General features: G+C 45.9%; 1 protein-coding gene across 1 annotated transcript in view; it reads left to right on the top strand.

Annotated features, from left to right (window-relative positions):
* Nucleotides 1-15,140, top strand: part of LRP4 (LDL receptor related protein 4) — a gene marked incomplete at both ends in the record, with an annotated part of 77,341 nt that overhangs the window by 59,812 nt on the left and 2,389 nt on the right. The window contains 21 exons of the mRNA XM_084262750.1: nt 253-378; nt 1,053-1,261; nt 1,856-1,937; nt 2,556-2,661; nt 3,608-3,809; nt 4,097-4,286; nt 4,540-4,671; nt 5,320-5,460; nt 6,182-6,268; nt 6,483-6,654; nt 6,738-6,900; nt 7,144-7,369; nt 9,969-10,272; nt 10,598-10,816; nt 11,124-11,258; nt 11,434-11,542; nt 11,871-12,015; nt 12,544-12,657; nt 12,934-13,057; nt 14,005-14,072; nt 14,671-14,758. Of these exons, the coding sequence (XP_084118876.1) occupies nt 253-378; nt 1,053-1,261; nt 1,856-1,937; nt 2,556-2,661; nt 3,608-3,809; nt 4,097-4,286; nt 4,540-4,671; nt 5,320-5,460; nt 6,182-6,268; nt 6,483-6,654; nt 6,738-6,900; nt 7,144-7,369; nt 9,969-10,272; nt 10,598-10,816; nt 11,124-11,258; nt 11,434-11,542; nt 11,871-12,015; nt 12,544-12,657; nt 12,934-13,057; nt 14,005-14,072; nt 14,671-14,758 (3,142 nt within the window). The remainder of the gene's footprint in view (nt 1-252; nt 379-1,052; nt 1,262-1,855; nt 1,938-2,555; nt 2,662-3,607; nt 3,810-4,096; nt 4,287-4,539; nt 4,672-5,319; nt 5,461-6,181; nt 6,269-6,482; nt 6,655-6,737; nt 6,901-7,143; nt 7,370-9,968; nt 10,273-10,597; nt 10,817-11,123; nt 11,259-11,433; nt 11,543-11,870; nt 12,016-12,543; nt 12,658-12,933; nt 13,058-14,004; nt 14,073-14,670; nt 14,759-15,140) is intronic.

The following is a 15,140-nucleotide window of genomic DNA, read 5'->3' as shown; positions in this document are numbered from 1 at the left end:
GTGGGGCAGTAGTGATGACTGACACCTCGCTTATTCTTCTTCAGATACCATAAGCTGTTCCAAAGTGGGTTGAGTTAAAGGCTTTATTTTAAAATCGGGCTATACAGGTGGAGTTAGTGCTTTAGTTTTTCTTCTCAGTCTGGGTAGACAAGTTATCTTACTCAAGTGGGTCTTGAAACCTCAACCGGTGTTTTTGCTCTTCTCTTTGCTCTTTGTTTTATGCGTGGTTGTTTTTGTCTTTGGCTACTTGAGCAGGGAGAAACCGTTGTGGGGCCAACAATGGAGGCTGTACTCACCTCTGCCTGCCAAGCAGCAAGGATTACACCTGTGCCTGCCCCACGGGCTTCCGCAAGACCAGCAGCCATGCCTGTGCCCAGAGTAAGTGAGGTGGGACCAGAACCTGCATGCTTAGATGTTCGGTGGGAGGCAGAGGGTTGGCAATAAGCATAAGCAGCAGCAGTTGCCTCCAAGGGGATGCAGCTGGATAGACTGAGTTGGTAGTATTAAGGGCCCCACCAGATGATGCTTTGGCTTTTTGATGCATTCCCCTGTTCTGCAATCCCATTGTCCTCATTAGTCTTGATGGGTGGGAATACAGAGAATGTCCATCCTTGAGCCCTTATTTCAGGGTGCTATTGGTGCCTTGCCTTGCTACCTGTCACAGCTGTGAGGGCTTCTTTGAGCTTCCACAGGAGCTGTGTCAGTGATGAACAAAAAATTAAGTCCTCTTGATTGCCACGCTTCCTCTTGGTTTGCAACCTTGTGGAAGAATGAGGCCAAATGTTTCCTAGATTCACAAGGGGTGGCACAGCTGTTTGATTTGGAGGAAGGTCTGTGCCATTCTTTGAAGGAGACAGCTCCCTACTGCTCTGTTCTCCTCTGTCCACACACCCCTCCGTGATATTTTGTTACCACTAAAATCCTGGGCTGTGACCTCCCAGTGAGCGATGATGTAAGTGGTTAAGGATGTATAGAGCAGGGATTTGTCTGTGTCTATCACTGTGTTGTTGAACTTAGAGAAATTAAAAGAAGACCTTTCGACCTTTGATCAGGTCTTGACAAGTTCCTGCTTTTTGCCCGAAGGATGGACATCCGTCGGATCAGCTTTGACACAGATGACCTGTCAGATGATGTCATCCCCCTTGCTGATGTTCGCAGCGCTGTGGCTCTAGACTGGGACTCAAAGGATGACTATGTCTACTGGACTGATGTTAGCACTGACTCAATCAGCCGAGCAAAATGGGATGGATCGAGCCAGGAGGTACAGTGTTAACTACGTGTGGAGGTCGTATAGCCAGGAGCTTGCTTGAGGATCAGATTTGAAGCCACTGGGATACGTTGGCCTTCTCAGGAGCTGCAGTTCATGCTGGATTTGTTGTTCTTCAGTTTGCTTAGATCTGGCTCAGAAGAGCCCCGAGATCACTGAACACTTCATACGTATATGGTGGTCCTTCTGTTTGTATGGAAGACCTTGAAATGGGACACGAACATGTCTGATTTGTAAGCCGTGGTCAGTTCCTTTGTTGCAGCCCTAAAGTCTGAAAGGAAGAAGTTTAAATCTCATATTTACTACGTTTGGGACAAGAGCCATGCTCTTTGGGTGTCCTCTTTTGCATATGCCTTTCAACTAATGTTGTCGTGAGTGAGGGGAGCAGAGTTCAGAGTTTGGAGTGGCAGCTTGAGCAGATGTGAAAGATAGATGTTTCTCCAAATGTGAGACTTATTTGATCTTCTGAATCTCTCATAGGCATTGCTTTGCTTGGGCTTTTGCCTTTTAAAAGGTAATGCTGTTTGTGAATGGGTAGTGGTAGATCTAATCTCACTAAGGAGTTTTTTCCTTTTTGTTTTTATTTAGGTTGTGGTGGACACCAGCCTAGAAAGTCCAGCTGGACTGGCAATTGACTGGGTCACCAACAAGCTGTACTGGACTGATGCAGGTACTGGGATCGTCTGCTTTACGTAGACTTCTGTCTTATTAGTCATGAAAACCAAAAAGCAGCCGAGTAGTTCTATCTGTCTTACTGTTTCTGTCTAGCAAGAACAGAAGATGTGTCTGTTTCTGTCTAACAAAAAATGGAATTGCATCTTGTGTGCTTCTAAAAGTGGAAGATGAGGTAGAATCCTTAAGTTTAATTTGCAGTATCCCCAGTAGAAGGGTTTATAGTAGAAGTCAAGCACCACTATTGGCTTGCTGCAGAGCTTGTGACTGTGTCTGTTTACATATTTTCTAACAGTGCATCTTGGGCAGCAACTAGAATTTGGTGGATGTTCACAGCTGGAGAGTTCTAGTTCAGGGAGATGTAAGGAAGGGGATTTTTTTCAAGCTGTTGTCTCATGCCTATGTAAATACTGCGGGGACTTAGAACAGAGCTGGTGAAAGTCACAGAGGTGATGTAGCAATCTAATGGAAGGTGACACTTTGAGACATGTTTCTTGCCAGTCTTCCAGCTATGAACAGAGATTGACAGAAGGGAAGAAGGCATTGTCTTATGCATTTTTTTTGTCTTAGCTCTTGCAGTTCCAGAGGTCTTTGATCTCTCTCTTGACTTTCGTAGGAACAGATCGGATAGAGGTCTCCAACACAGATGGGACCATGAGAACTGTGCTAATCTGGGAGAATCTAGACAGACCTAGAGATATCGTGGTGGACCCTGTTGAAGGGTGAGAGATTCTTTCTTCTGGGGTTGCCATGGCAATTCTTGCATATCTAAAAATGTTAGGGTTCTTTGGTTTTGCGTGATTGTCTTTCTCTCTGGTGCTATTGTTCTACAGCTTGCCAAAGACTGAAATTAGACACCTGATTTTGGATGCTAGTGGAACAAGATAAGCAGGGATAATTGCCTGTTGCACTGTACAGCTTGCAGGAACTGGCTGATGTCTTCATTTGTTTATCTTGAGGATGTAATAACTAAAGACATGGTACAAGAAAAGTTGAGAATTAGGCCGTCTGGATATTTTCTGTTTCTTTATTTCATGTCTATACTGAATTGCTATTCAAGCTCTCTGCTTATCAGCCAGAGGTCAGTCAGAAGGATCTCAGGTAAATTACTGTTGATCTGAAGTAAGCTGTAACATTAGCGTCCTTTTGGCTTCAGAGCATTATGGGAGAGTAGTCAAGGATCAACTGTACCATGGAAAGCAAAACTGAGCAGAGTAACAGAAGCAAATGGCTCCAGTAACAGATTTTGCTTCTGAATTGTGAGACCGTGTGGAGTCTGGGGGTAGGGTGGATGGCAGAAGCTTGCCAGCCATTTCTTTAGAAGTGTTGAAGGTCTTCCCTTGTGTGGATTACTGGAAGACCAGTGCAGCAAGAGTATAAATAGCCTATGATGGAGACTGGTAAATAGCCAGTTATTTTTTAGGCCTTGAACTTTTTCCTTCATGTTGTAATTAGGCCAGAACATGGGAAATAGAAGGTATATAAATTTGAGTATCATCTTAAGTACATTCCAAGAAGCCAAAACTGGACATGAGTACGCTATTAGTCTAACGCAGCTTCCTGCTAGGGCCTGAAGACAGCAGGCTCTCTTGCTTTTCTGCAACACTGCCTGGCTGTAGTGGCAGTGAAGGAGCGCAGGCATTCACAGCTGTTTGGGCTTGTGTTCAGGTTCATGTACTGGACGGACTGGGGAGCCAGCCCAAAAATCGAGCGGGCTGGTATGGATGCCTCAAACCGCTTGGTGATCATTTCCTCCAACCTGACGTGGCCCAACGGCTTGGCCATTGACTATGAGTCACAGCGCTTGTACTGGGCGGATGCAGGCATGAAGACCATCGAGTATGCCAACCTGGATGGAAGCAACAGGAAGGTAAGGAAGCCATCTTTGCAGAGGGAGTCTGGGAGCCTGAGATCTAAGTCCTAGAGCACAGTGCTGATGGCCCCTGCCTCTCTTTCCAGTTGAAAGTGAAATCTCCAAATCAAGACACGCTGAGCTGCTTTCACTGGGAGAGAAGAGCTCCCTTTCTGTTGCAAACTGTGTGGGAGGGAAGCTCCTTTTGCTGTGACTGTATGATGTTGAGAGGGGGCAAAGGAAGCCTTTTCCTCTTAGTGACTTCTTAGTAATGTTTTTTTGGGGGGTGGGGTTAATCTGACCAGGTGCTGATTGGGAGCAATCTGCCTCACCCCTTTGGACTCACTCTTTATGGCGAGAGAATCTACTGGACAGATTGGCAGGCCAAAAGCATCCAGAGCGCAGATAGAAGGACGGGGCAGGCTCGGGAAACGCTGCAGGACAATCTGGAGAATCTTATGGATATTCATGTTTTCCACCGGCACAGGCCACCAGGTACAGAGCTCACTCCAAGACACACTGAGCAGAGCGCTTGCTCAGGCTCTGCTGTGTGGCACAGCTCTCCTGCAAGGAGCTGACCCAGCTGTCAGCCCTCCATGCCTTAAGTCTCTGGGTAGACTGTGCCAGAATGGGAGTAAGTCCCAGCTTGGTATTTAAGGGCATTCTAGAATGCCTTTCCATAACTCTTGCACCCTTTTTTTGGTGCCCGTGCTACTGGCTTATGGATTCCTCATCCTCTTTCCTGCAGTACATACAGCATGTGAAGTTAGCAATGGAGGCTGCAGTCACCTGTGCCTCTTAGCACCTCTTCCAAAAGGTTACAGCTGTACCTGCCCTACTGGGATCAACCTGCAATCTGATGGCAAGACCTGCTCCCCTGGTGAGTCCTCTCTGTAGGATCCTCTTGCAGTTTTGTGTCATGGTTTGGTTTTGTTCCTGCCTTGTTAGAGAATAAAGTTCGCTGTCATGTGCTTGTCTGCTGTACCCCTTGAAAAACCCACTTCATGCCCGTGCCTTTAATTTGAGTGGGAATAACTATGAAGAAACTTATTGATAATGGGCTTGATGCAGAAAACTTTTTTCTTGAAATTATGTTGGGCGACTAAACCAGATACCACATTTTTTTTCTCATACTTTTGCTCTGATCTTGAGGTGGAATCTTTTTTAGCTACAAAGTATTACCGTCCTTGATAGGTCTGCACACAGTCCTTCCAAGGACCCTCTCTTTGACGACTGTGGAAGGCACTTGACTTCAGGCCAAGTGGTACATCCACTTTTTTCTCCTTATCAGGAAAAAAACACTGACTCCGGATTCCTGTTTCCCACACACATTAGCAGAAGTGACTCTTCTGTGAGTGCGCTCCTCTTCAGCTTGGATATAAAGAAGCATTCAGTAATGCTCAGTAATGCCTGAGACTTCCCCTTTTCCAGTAAAGTAGATGTAACTTCTAGAATGTTCAATAAATGATGCCTATAGTTGACTGAACTTGTTCCTTGCTGATACCTGTCCATTTTCAATTTTCTGCAGGAATGACCAGCTTTCTGATCTTTGCTAGAAGGACTGACATCCGGATGGTTTCTCTGGATATTCCCTACTTTGCAGATGTTGTCGTCTCAGTCAATGTCACCATGAAGAACACCATTGCAATTGGAGTGGATCCTCGTGAAGGTCTGAACTTCTTAGTGTATCTGACTGTCTGATGGGAAGACAGCAAGTGACTTCATATCTAAGTGCCTGAGTAAAGACACAGGTGCAGATCTTACTGTGGATTGTGAATTTGGTTGGTGTTTCCCCCCACTAATTATGGTGCAAATATTCCTTTCCTGATTGTAAAGGAATGTCCTTATAGAAGAGCAGAGAACCTCAACTATGTGGGAAAAGCTGCCTGCTATGCTGACTGAGATTCCTGTGCATTGTGCATTTAAGAAAGCTTTCCTCCTGCTGACATGTTCACAGCAGTAGAGCTGAGACTGGGGCTGTTCGTTTATGCTAAATATCTGATACTGTGCTGCATGTAAAACCCTCTGTTGTACAGTGAGGTAGATGATCTAATTTCTGCCCTCTGGGACGTTTAGAGAAATCAGAGGTGGGACTCCATGCTACGAGCTGGTACTGTGCTTTGTGTTCTCTGGCCTTGCATAAAGGTCAGAGGGCCAGTGGTTCTACATGTTTTGGGGAGGATTGGAACATGATAATTTGTACAGTTTTATCACTGTACCGCGCTCCTGTCATTCCTGTGTAGTCAGATCTGTTTTGAACAGTGTAGCTGGTAGGCAGAGTCCTGACTCAGTTTGGGTTTTTTTAAGGTTTTATGTTTGGCTATTGGGATTTGTTTTGATTTGGTTTTGTTGTGAGTTTTATTTAAGTTTTTCTTTCCTCTTCCACCCAGGAAAGGTTTACTGGTCGGACAGCACACTGCGGAAAATCAGTCGGGCGGCTCTTGATGGCTCACAATTTGAGGACATCATCACCACAGGTAAGAGAGATTTTGGCCTGGGAGCCTTTTGCTTCGGTGCAGTGTGAAAGGAGAGATTCTCTGACATCCTAGTAGAATAATCTTTACATTTTTTGGTGGAAGGGCAAGCAAAGCTTAAAACAACTGCCTGATGAGATGCACAAGGGGAATACCAGGAGTTTCTGACTGAGCTGTGAGGATGAGCAGTGACCAATACACCTTTCTGTTGTCTCAGGTCTGTTGACCACAGATGGGCTGGCTGTGGATGCTATTGGCAGGAAGATATATTGGACAGATACAGGAACAAACCGGATTGAAGTGGGAAACCTTGATGGCTCCATGAGGAAAGTCTTGGTCTGGCAGAACTTGGACAGCCCTCGGGCAATAGCTTTATACCATGAGATGGGGTTAGTGTTGTCAAGAGACTATCTAGGGGTGAGAACAGCACTTTTGAACTCTGTTTCCATAATATTTGCTGGCTTTTTCCCAGGTATATGTACTGGACAGACTGGGGTGAGAATGCCAAGCTGGAACGTTCTGGAATGGATGGCTCTGGCCGTGCAGTGTTGATCAGCAACAACTTGGGCTGGCCTAATGGACTGGCAGTGGATAAAGCTGGGTCCCAGCTGCTCTGGGCTGATGCACACACTGAGGTCTGATTCTGTTCTTCAGCATTGTTTGTCATTGTGTATTTGGTAGCCTGGAAGCTGTTTTGAAGCTCTTGAGTAATCTCTCAGAAGAGTAAGGGGAACACAAGTTTTTTGAAAGTATGTGCTGTGGGAGGGTGGACTTGAAAAACATTGCTTGTGTAGGCTCTGTTTCCCTCTTGATACAGTAATTGCTAGCAAGAGGATTGGTGTTTTGAGTGTGGGGCTCATGCTTACTTCTTTCTTCAGCGGATTGAGGCTGCAGATCTCAATGGTGCTAACCGCCGCACCCTGCTGTCTCCAGTGCAACACCCCTATGGCCTGACTCTGCTGGACTCTTATATCTACTGGACTGACTGGCAAACTCGCAGCATTCACAGGGCTGACAAGGACACTGGTGCCAATGTCATCTTGGTGAGGGCAAACCTGCCTGGCCTCATGGACATTCAAGCAGTTGACAGGGCACGGCCACTGGGTGAGTTGCTAGACAGGTCCCACATCAGCGGGTGCCTGTGGTGACTAGGGGAGGACTTCAGACCTGTCATTGAAAAGAGTCCTGTAGTGTAAAGAATAAGTGACAGAGTAAGTTCACCAGGGTTAAGTGCAAGGTCCTGCATGTGGGTCAGGGCAATCCCAACCACAACTACAGGCTGCTTAGAGAATGGGTTGAGAGCAGCCCTGAGGAGAAGGTCTTGGGGATGTTGGTTGATGAAGAGCTCAACATCAGCCAGCAATGTGTGCTTGCAGCCCAAAAAGCCAACCGTATCCTGGGCTGCATCAAAACCAACATGACCAGCAGGGCAAGCAAAGCAATTCTCCTCCTCAACTCTGTGCTCATTTGACCTTGCCTGGAGTACTGTGTCCATCTTAAGGCTCCTCACCATAAGGAGGACATTGGGATCCTTGAACAAATCCAGAGAAGGGCAACCAGACTGGTGAAGGGGCTGGAGGGCAAATCATATGAGGAATGGCTGAGGGAGCTGGGGATGTTTAGTCTGGAGATGAGGAGGCTGAAGGGAGACCTTATCACCACCTACAACTACTTGAAGGGAGGTTGTAGAGAGCTGGGCGATGGTCTCTTCAGCCAGGTGATAGGAGATAGGACAAGGGAAAATGGCACGAAGCTGCGCCAGGGCAGGGTCAGATTAGATGTTAGGAGAAAGTGCTTCACTGAAAGAGTTGTCAGGGCCTGGAACAGGCTGCCCAGGGAGGGGGTTGAGTCACCATCCCTGGATGTGTTTAAAAGATGGGTAGATGAGATACTTAGGGATATGGTTTAGTTTAGGACAGGAACAGTTGGACTCAATCTTAAAGGTCTTTTCCAACCTTGTGATTCTGTGGTATTTGGGGTCCCCAGTACAAGAAAGACATGGAATTGCTGGAGCAAGTCCAGAGGAGGCCACAAAGATAATCAGGAGGCTGGAGCACCTCTCCTATAAAGGCAGGATGAGAGAGTTGGGCTTGTTCAGCCTGGAAAAGAGAGGGCTCTGGCGAGACCTTATAGCAGCCTTTCAGTACCTGAAGGTGGGGGGCTACACGAAAGCTGGAGAGAGGCTGTTTGTCAGTGAGAGTAGTGATAGAACGGAGGGTGATGGCCTCAAGCTGAAGAAAGATACATTTAAATGAGAGATTAGGAAGAAAGCTCTTCCCTGTGAGGGTGGTAAAGCCCTGGCACAGGCTGCCCAGAGAAGCTGTGGCTGCCCCATCCCTGAAGGCGTTTAAGGCCAGGTTGGATGGGGCTTTGGGCAACCTGATCTGGTGGAGGGTGTCCCTGCCCATGGCAGGGGGGTTGGAACCAGTTGATTTTTGAGGCCCCTTCTAACCAAAGCCATTCTATGAGTCTACCTTCTCAAAAATCAGCTTTTCTGTTTTCCGTTTCTCCCTGTTTACCCAGCTCCACAGCTTTGGTGTTTATTACTGCTGCATGCCTTTTGAACCCCTTCATCCCGCTTTCTTCACTGGATTGCACTGACAACCTCATTCTCACGCACAACAAAGCCACTTTCTTAGGAGGACTGAGTCATGCCCTATTAGGCTTCTCCAGAGTCTGCTGGCATTGGACAGTTTCCCTTTTTTGAACTCCAAAAGGCACTAATTCCTCTTAGGCTAGTTGCTGAAGCTGAAACATTATTTCAAGCTCTAGTCATTTTTTCCCAATCGTTGCAGGCTTCATCCTCCTGTCTGTAACTGCTCTACAAAATCTTTGCTTCTTTAGTTGCCCTGAATGTGTCATGCTTTCCAATTATTCTGTGCCGAAGTCCGATTCCTTATGTTATTCTCCAGGGATCCTATATGACCCCCATCTTGCCTCCTTGCTCTTCAGTGGGAGCTCTTGCTTTGTGCTGTGACTTCACTCTGGTGGAGTTTTCCCAGTAATTCTACAGAAAACTGTGCCGCTGCTTCTGTGGCTACTAACAGCAGAACATCACTCTTGACTTCACAATATAACCAAACTTCTAGCTGCCATGTTTCCATTATCTTCTTTCCGTTCCCTGTACCTGTCTTCTGGGCTTATCTCCTCTTAGTAAGTGTATGCTGTTGGATTTTTTTGGTGGGTTTGTGTTGGGGGGGGTGTTAATTAAAAAAAATATATGACCCTAATATGTCAGGCACTTGGAGCAGGCTTCTCTGATGCTTTTGTTTACTTGCCACTGTGTGCAGCTAAGTTGAAACAGAAGCTTCTTTGTCAGCCTGGCCTCTGGTGCATAGTCAGGCTGCTTCCCCACGGGGTTGGATCTTTGTCAGCATTACCATTTGCAGAATAATAAAGCTAAACTGCAGTTGTGAGAATCTATCAGTGTTGGCTGTTCCTTTTTCCATGGGAAAACTATGATTAGCAAGGAATGCCGCTTCTGTGCCTTCCTCTTCCCCTTGCCCAACCATGCCCATACCCACCACGAATCTCGGAGGGGAGGGTGACAGTCTCAGTATGAAGGACTAGATTCCCAGGAAGGCTGGGATGGTAGGGATGAAATCAGCTGGTAGCAAGATGTGTGTTTATATAGCCTTTAAAATAAAGCTTTGGTCTGTGGGACTGTGCAGATCCCTAAACTGTGCTTTCCCTATTTCTAAAGGCTTCAATAAATGTGGAGTTCGTAATGGTGGTTGCTCCCATCTTTGTTTGCCTCACCCCACTGGCTTCTCCTGTGCCTGCCCCACTGGCATCCAGCTGAAGAGAGATGAGCAGACATGTGACTCTTCTCCAGAGACTTACCTACTTTTCTCTAGCCGTGCTTCCATCCGTCGTATCTCTCTGGACACCACTGACCACACAGACGTGCACATACCTGTCCCTGAGCTGAACAACGTAATTTCTCTGGACTATGATAGTGTGGATGGCAAGATATACTACACAGATGTATTTCTTGATGTCATCAGGTGAGTGCCAGTCATCTGCTTGGTCACCCAGCTACTTGTGCTTGTTGTGCCACAGTGAGCTGCAGAGTCTGCCAGTAAGGTGGGGAGACTGAGCTGCTGGCAGTAACACCACTACTTACACCTTGTCTTTGGTACACAGCATGGTGTGTATCAGTGAACTAAATGCTGAAGGTGCGTTTAACATGCTGGAGACTATGGGGGAAAGGTGTTGGGGAGGTCGCAGTGTGAAGTGGCCCTGTGATTGATGGGGATCACACATGGAGGTGTGGGAGCTTTCTGGAAGCTACCCCTTCCTCACTGCCATTTGTCATTGATTTCCATCCAGGCGGTCTGATCTGAATGGCAGCAACATGGAGACTGTTATTGGTCAGGGTCTGAAGACTACAGATGGCCTGGCAGTGGACTGGGTTGCCAGGAACCTCTACTGGACAGACACAGGGCGCAATACCATAGAAGTAGCTAGACTGGATGGAAGCTCCAGGAAAGTGCTGATCAATAACAGCCTGGATGAGCCCCGAGCCATTGCTGTCTTTCCAAAGAAGGGGTAGGTACGGGGTATTGGTGGGGCAGGGAGAAAGGCTGTATGAGGCAGATTGGAAGAGGAGGTTGTGGGAAGAAAGAGAGATGTACTGTGTCAATCTGAGTAGCAGGAAGGGACTGACTCTGAGGGACAGACGTAATCCGGCAGACAGTGAATTCGAAGGTTGGGCAGATAGTTGGGAGAAGCAGGCTATAAACCACGTGATGTTTTTTTGAACCTAAAGAATCTGGCAGTTTAATTCATAATGAAAACTTTTATTAGGCTAAATGACATCTTCCTTTCTTCTTACACTTGCCTTTTATCTCTTCAGGTACCTCTTCTGGACAGATTGGGGTCACATTGCTAAAATTGAACGGGCAAACTTGGATGGCTCTGAACGTAAGATCCTGATTAACACTGACCTAGGGTGGCCCAATGGATTGACACTGGATTATGACACCAGGAGGTTAGTGAGAGATCTTCTTGTTAGAAACAGGGTTAAAGGAGTAATGAATGGGATTTTTGGCTGCCTTACTTTGGTTTATTGGAGCAGGGTTGTGGGTTTTGGTGGGTTATTTTTGTCTGATCTATCTTGTCTAGTGAATGACTAGGAAGTAAAGAGATTGTCCCTGTTCCTCCAGGATTTATTGGGTAGATGCACATCTTGATCGCATAGAGAGTTGTGATCTCAATGGGAAGCTACGCCAAGTGTTGGTCAGCCAGGTGTCACATCCCTTTGCTCTGACCCAGGTAAGAAGACTTCCCTGCTGCCACTGTTTTCCCTGGTGTGTTGATGAGTTTGTACAGTGGAGCCTGGGGACATGGAAATGTTATTGTCTGGGGAAACCAAGGTGGCTGAGGAGATAGTAGTTAACCTTTCTGTGTAACTAGCAAAGGAAGTTTGTCTGAACTCCTGCAGGGTGTAGACAGTTGCATATTTCTGATTAGAACAGAAAGCATTGGAAAGGCCTTTGTTTGAGGCCTTCTGCCACTGGGATGTGTGTTTTATGAGTTTCTTGTGTCTACGTGGCTAAACACGCTAATGTTCGTGATTTTTCTTTGCTGGCTTCCTGAGCAGCAGGATAGGTGGATATACTGGACTGATTGGCAAACAAAATCTATCCAGAGAGTGGACAAATATTCTGGGCGGAACAAAGAGACAGTCCTGGCCAATGTGGAGGGACTGATGGATATCATTGTGGTTTCCCCTCAGAGACAGACAGGTAAGTAGGAGGACCTTGATTCAGGCAAATGCTAATTGGAGACAGAAATAATTCTGGAGCCACTGTGTTACCTGTAGATGTCAAGTGAGGTTGGCATCCTTTCTTATACTCAGACTGTGAGTGCATCTTCCCCTGGGCACATTCCTTGTCTGCCTGTGACACCTTAGTCAAGTACGTCTTAGCAGTGTTTGGTTGCTGCTTTGATTAGTAAATGTCACTTTATTTTTGTTCATATGACCTTGTGTTAATGCAGAAGAATGTGAGCTTTTTTTTTGTTATCTCTGCAGATGTGTTGACTGGGCTCCTGTCTAATGATTCCCAGAGCCTTCCTTTCAAGACTGTCCTAATACTACCGGTGTCTGGCTATTGTCAGCACTTTCTTAGCAGTCAGATGAAGGGCATGTGTCAGAGCATAGTAACTTGCTGGTTTTCTATGAAATATCTGTAGCAAAGCAGGAAAAAGTTTGTTTCCCTGAGCTCCTGCTCGATCATCTGCAACGTATTAAGAAAATTGCTTGTTCCTTCCAGGTACTAATGCTTGTGGAGTGAACAATGGAGGCTGCACTCACCTCTGCTTTGCCAGGGCTTCTGACTTTGTCTGCGCATGTCCAGATGAACCAGATGGGCGGCCCTGCTCTACTAGTGAGTTTACCACGTGTATCTTGTGTAGTAGCTTCCTAAGTGAGTCACTGCTATTACTTAACACAGTAGCAACCAGAGCATCTGAAGCTCTCCGGTGTATAAAAACTTATGTACAGTTGTATGCTGGAAGTAAGGCAGTTGTAAGCCACAGACCCTTCTGTCCATTTCGCTGACAGGCTGGGTTTGAGATGGAAAAGCCATTCCTCTGTAACTTACCAGACCTGTTAATCTGTTCCACAAAATTAGCGTCCTGCTTGTTTTTCTCTATTGTTCTAGTTCCTGGTGTGGTGCCCCCTGGTCCTGAACCCACCAGCGTGAGTGAGAGAAGTCAAACGCCACCCAGCAGAGAACGTACCTCAACAACGAAACCTCTCACATCTCTGGAAGCAGTGGAAGGAAAGTGAGTGCTCTTGTTCTCTTGGAATTGGGGTGTGAAAGTCACAGCTTGTGCAAGGTGCAACACACAAGCCCCCTGTGGTTGTAGTCATCAAAAGGTACCTCTCCCTAACCGAAAGAGGCTACTTCAGCTCCAGAATTAATGCACATAATGGGGAAAAAATGTTTTTGGTAAAGAATGCAGAACACTGGATCTGTCTAGAGGTGCAGGGATCTTACTGTCTGTTCTATTGACATGTGTCTAGGCTGGAGTGATAAATCCTCCTGAGACCATATCATTCATTTGATTTGATTTCTAAGCTTTGGTTTTTGAGAACTGATTTCTGAGAGAAGAGATTATTGCTTTAATTTGCTGAGACATCTCAGACCTGACCCAGACACTTGAGGATGCAGTTCTACCTTGTTTGGGGCAGGACAGAACTTTTGCAGCAACTCTAATGTTTAAGTTACAATGTAGGTAGTTAAGAGACATTTTTCTGCTGATTCCTCACAGCTTGGTGTTCCTACTGCCCAGTAGAAAAGTGTGCTTTATAATATATGGCTGGGTTGTTAACAAGGAAAAACTTCTGCTTTGAGTATGATGTATTGGACAGAAAGATCTTTGTGCTAACTCTAGGATGTTCTAATTTTTGCTTGAGCGATGATGCTGAAATTGGTGTTCTGATAGATACAGGCATCTCTGTAGTGGAGGTGAATCTAGAATGACTCAGACATAGGGATAGTGCAGACCTGTACTTGATAGATACTGTATATACGCACACACCCCTCCCTATATGTATGTATATGGCCCTCTCTGCTCTGGATGAAGAAGGATACTGAAGAAGAGAAAGGAAGGCTACTCTTGAATTGGAAGTGGAAGGGATATCAGAGCTCACCTGTCCCATCCTCTTTTGATGCCTTTAATACTGTTGATGCTATTTTTCAGTAACAAACTGTCCTTCTGTTGTTCAGCTGCTCTGACAAAGATGCCAGGCGAGGCTTGTGTACCCATGCCAATGAGGCAGTGTTGGCAACCATGGGTGAGTTCCTTTCCTTTAACTGCTCTCCGCCAGGCTTGTTCCTCCAGATGTGCCATGGGCATTCCAGTCCATAGTCTTTGAAACTCAAATTTCTCAAACTCAGATTTTAATTACTCAAATGCCCTTTGAGCAGAGCTAAGTGTGTATAAGGATGAAGATCAGTCATACGCGTTCGTTGGCCTATATGACACTTTGGTCCTTTCATCTGAAGAATATCTTAATCCATTGGGCCCTTCCCATTAATGATACTCTTCTCACCATCCCCTTTGTGTTTAGTTGAGGGTGGTTAACTATGGTGATTGTTTCCCACTGCAGGAGTAACCTGTCAGCAAGGGAATCTAACTCAACTTTATCCAACCCTGTTATAAAGATCTTGATGCTCCTTGGTTTGCAGGAGTCTGGGTGAGAGGAAGGGTTATCATATGTTTGATTTCATAGGCAGCCAGACAAAACCCTTCGCTAAACCTTGGTGTGCTGATATTTTGCTTTACATGCCTTTGTATGATGTAAAACCACTGTATTAGGCTCTACCCAAGGTTGGTATTACTCTGTGGAAGTTAAAAGCACTGCATAAATTACCCTTGCCATTTACTTCCAGGTGAAGGACTTCATGTCAGCTACATCATCGGGGGCCTTCTCAGCATCTTGTTTATATTGCTGCTTATTGCTGCTTTAATTATATATAGGTAAGTGATCTTTATCCCCCTCTTCTGGCCAATAGCAATATCTAGGGTTGCAGGAGAAGAATGCTTCTATGAAAGCACTTTGTCTTTCTGTATTGTGATTTACACTCGCTTTGTTCTCCATTTGAAAGTGTTTAATTTTGTTTGCAGGGTTTGAGTCCTGTGCCTTTGAAGTGTTGGGCATGCAAAATTTGAAGCCTTATTGGCTAAATTTTCTGTAGAGACCTTAGGAGTTATAGACAGGGATGTGAGATAATGTGTATCTCAGTACATAGGTGAGCTCAGGTGCTTACTGCCAGTATAGCTTTTGTGGTTACATGGCAGTGCCTTGTTGTACTGGTAGCTAGTGAATGTACTGGTAGCTGAAGAGCTAGGTGAAGTCAGC

Source organism: Gallinula chloropus (assembly GCF_964237585.1).
Source record: "Gallinula chloropus genome assembly, chromosome: 4".
NCBI lineage: Eukaryota > Metazoa > Chordata > Aves > Gruiformes > Rallidae > Gallinula > Gallinula chloropus.
The sequence above is the reverse complement of the archived record's forward strand: the minus strand, read 5'-3'. Positions and strand labels throughout refer to the sequence as shown.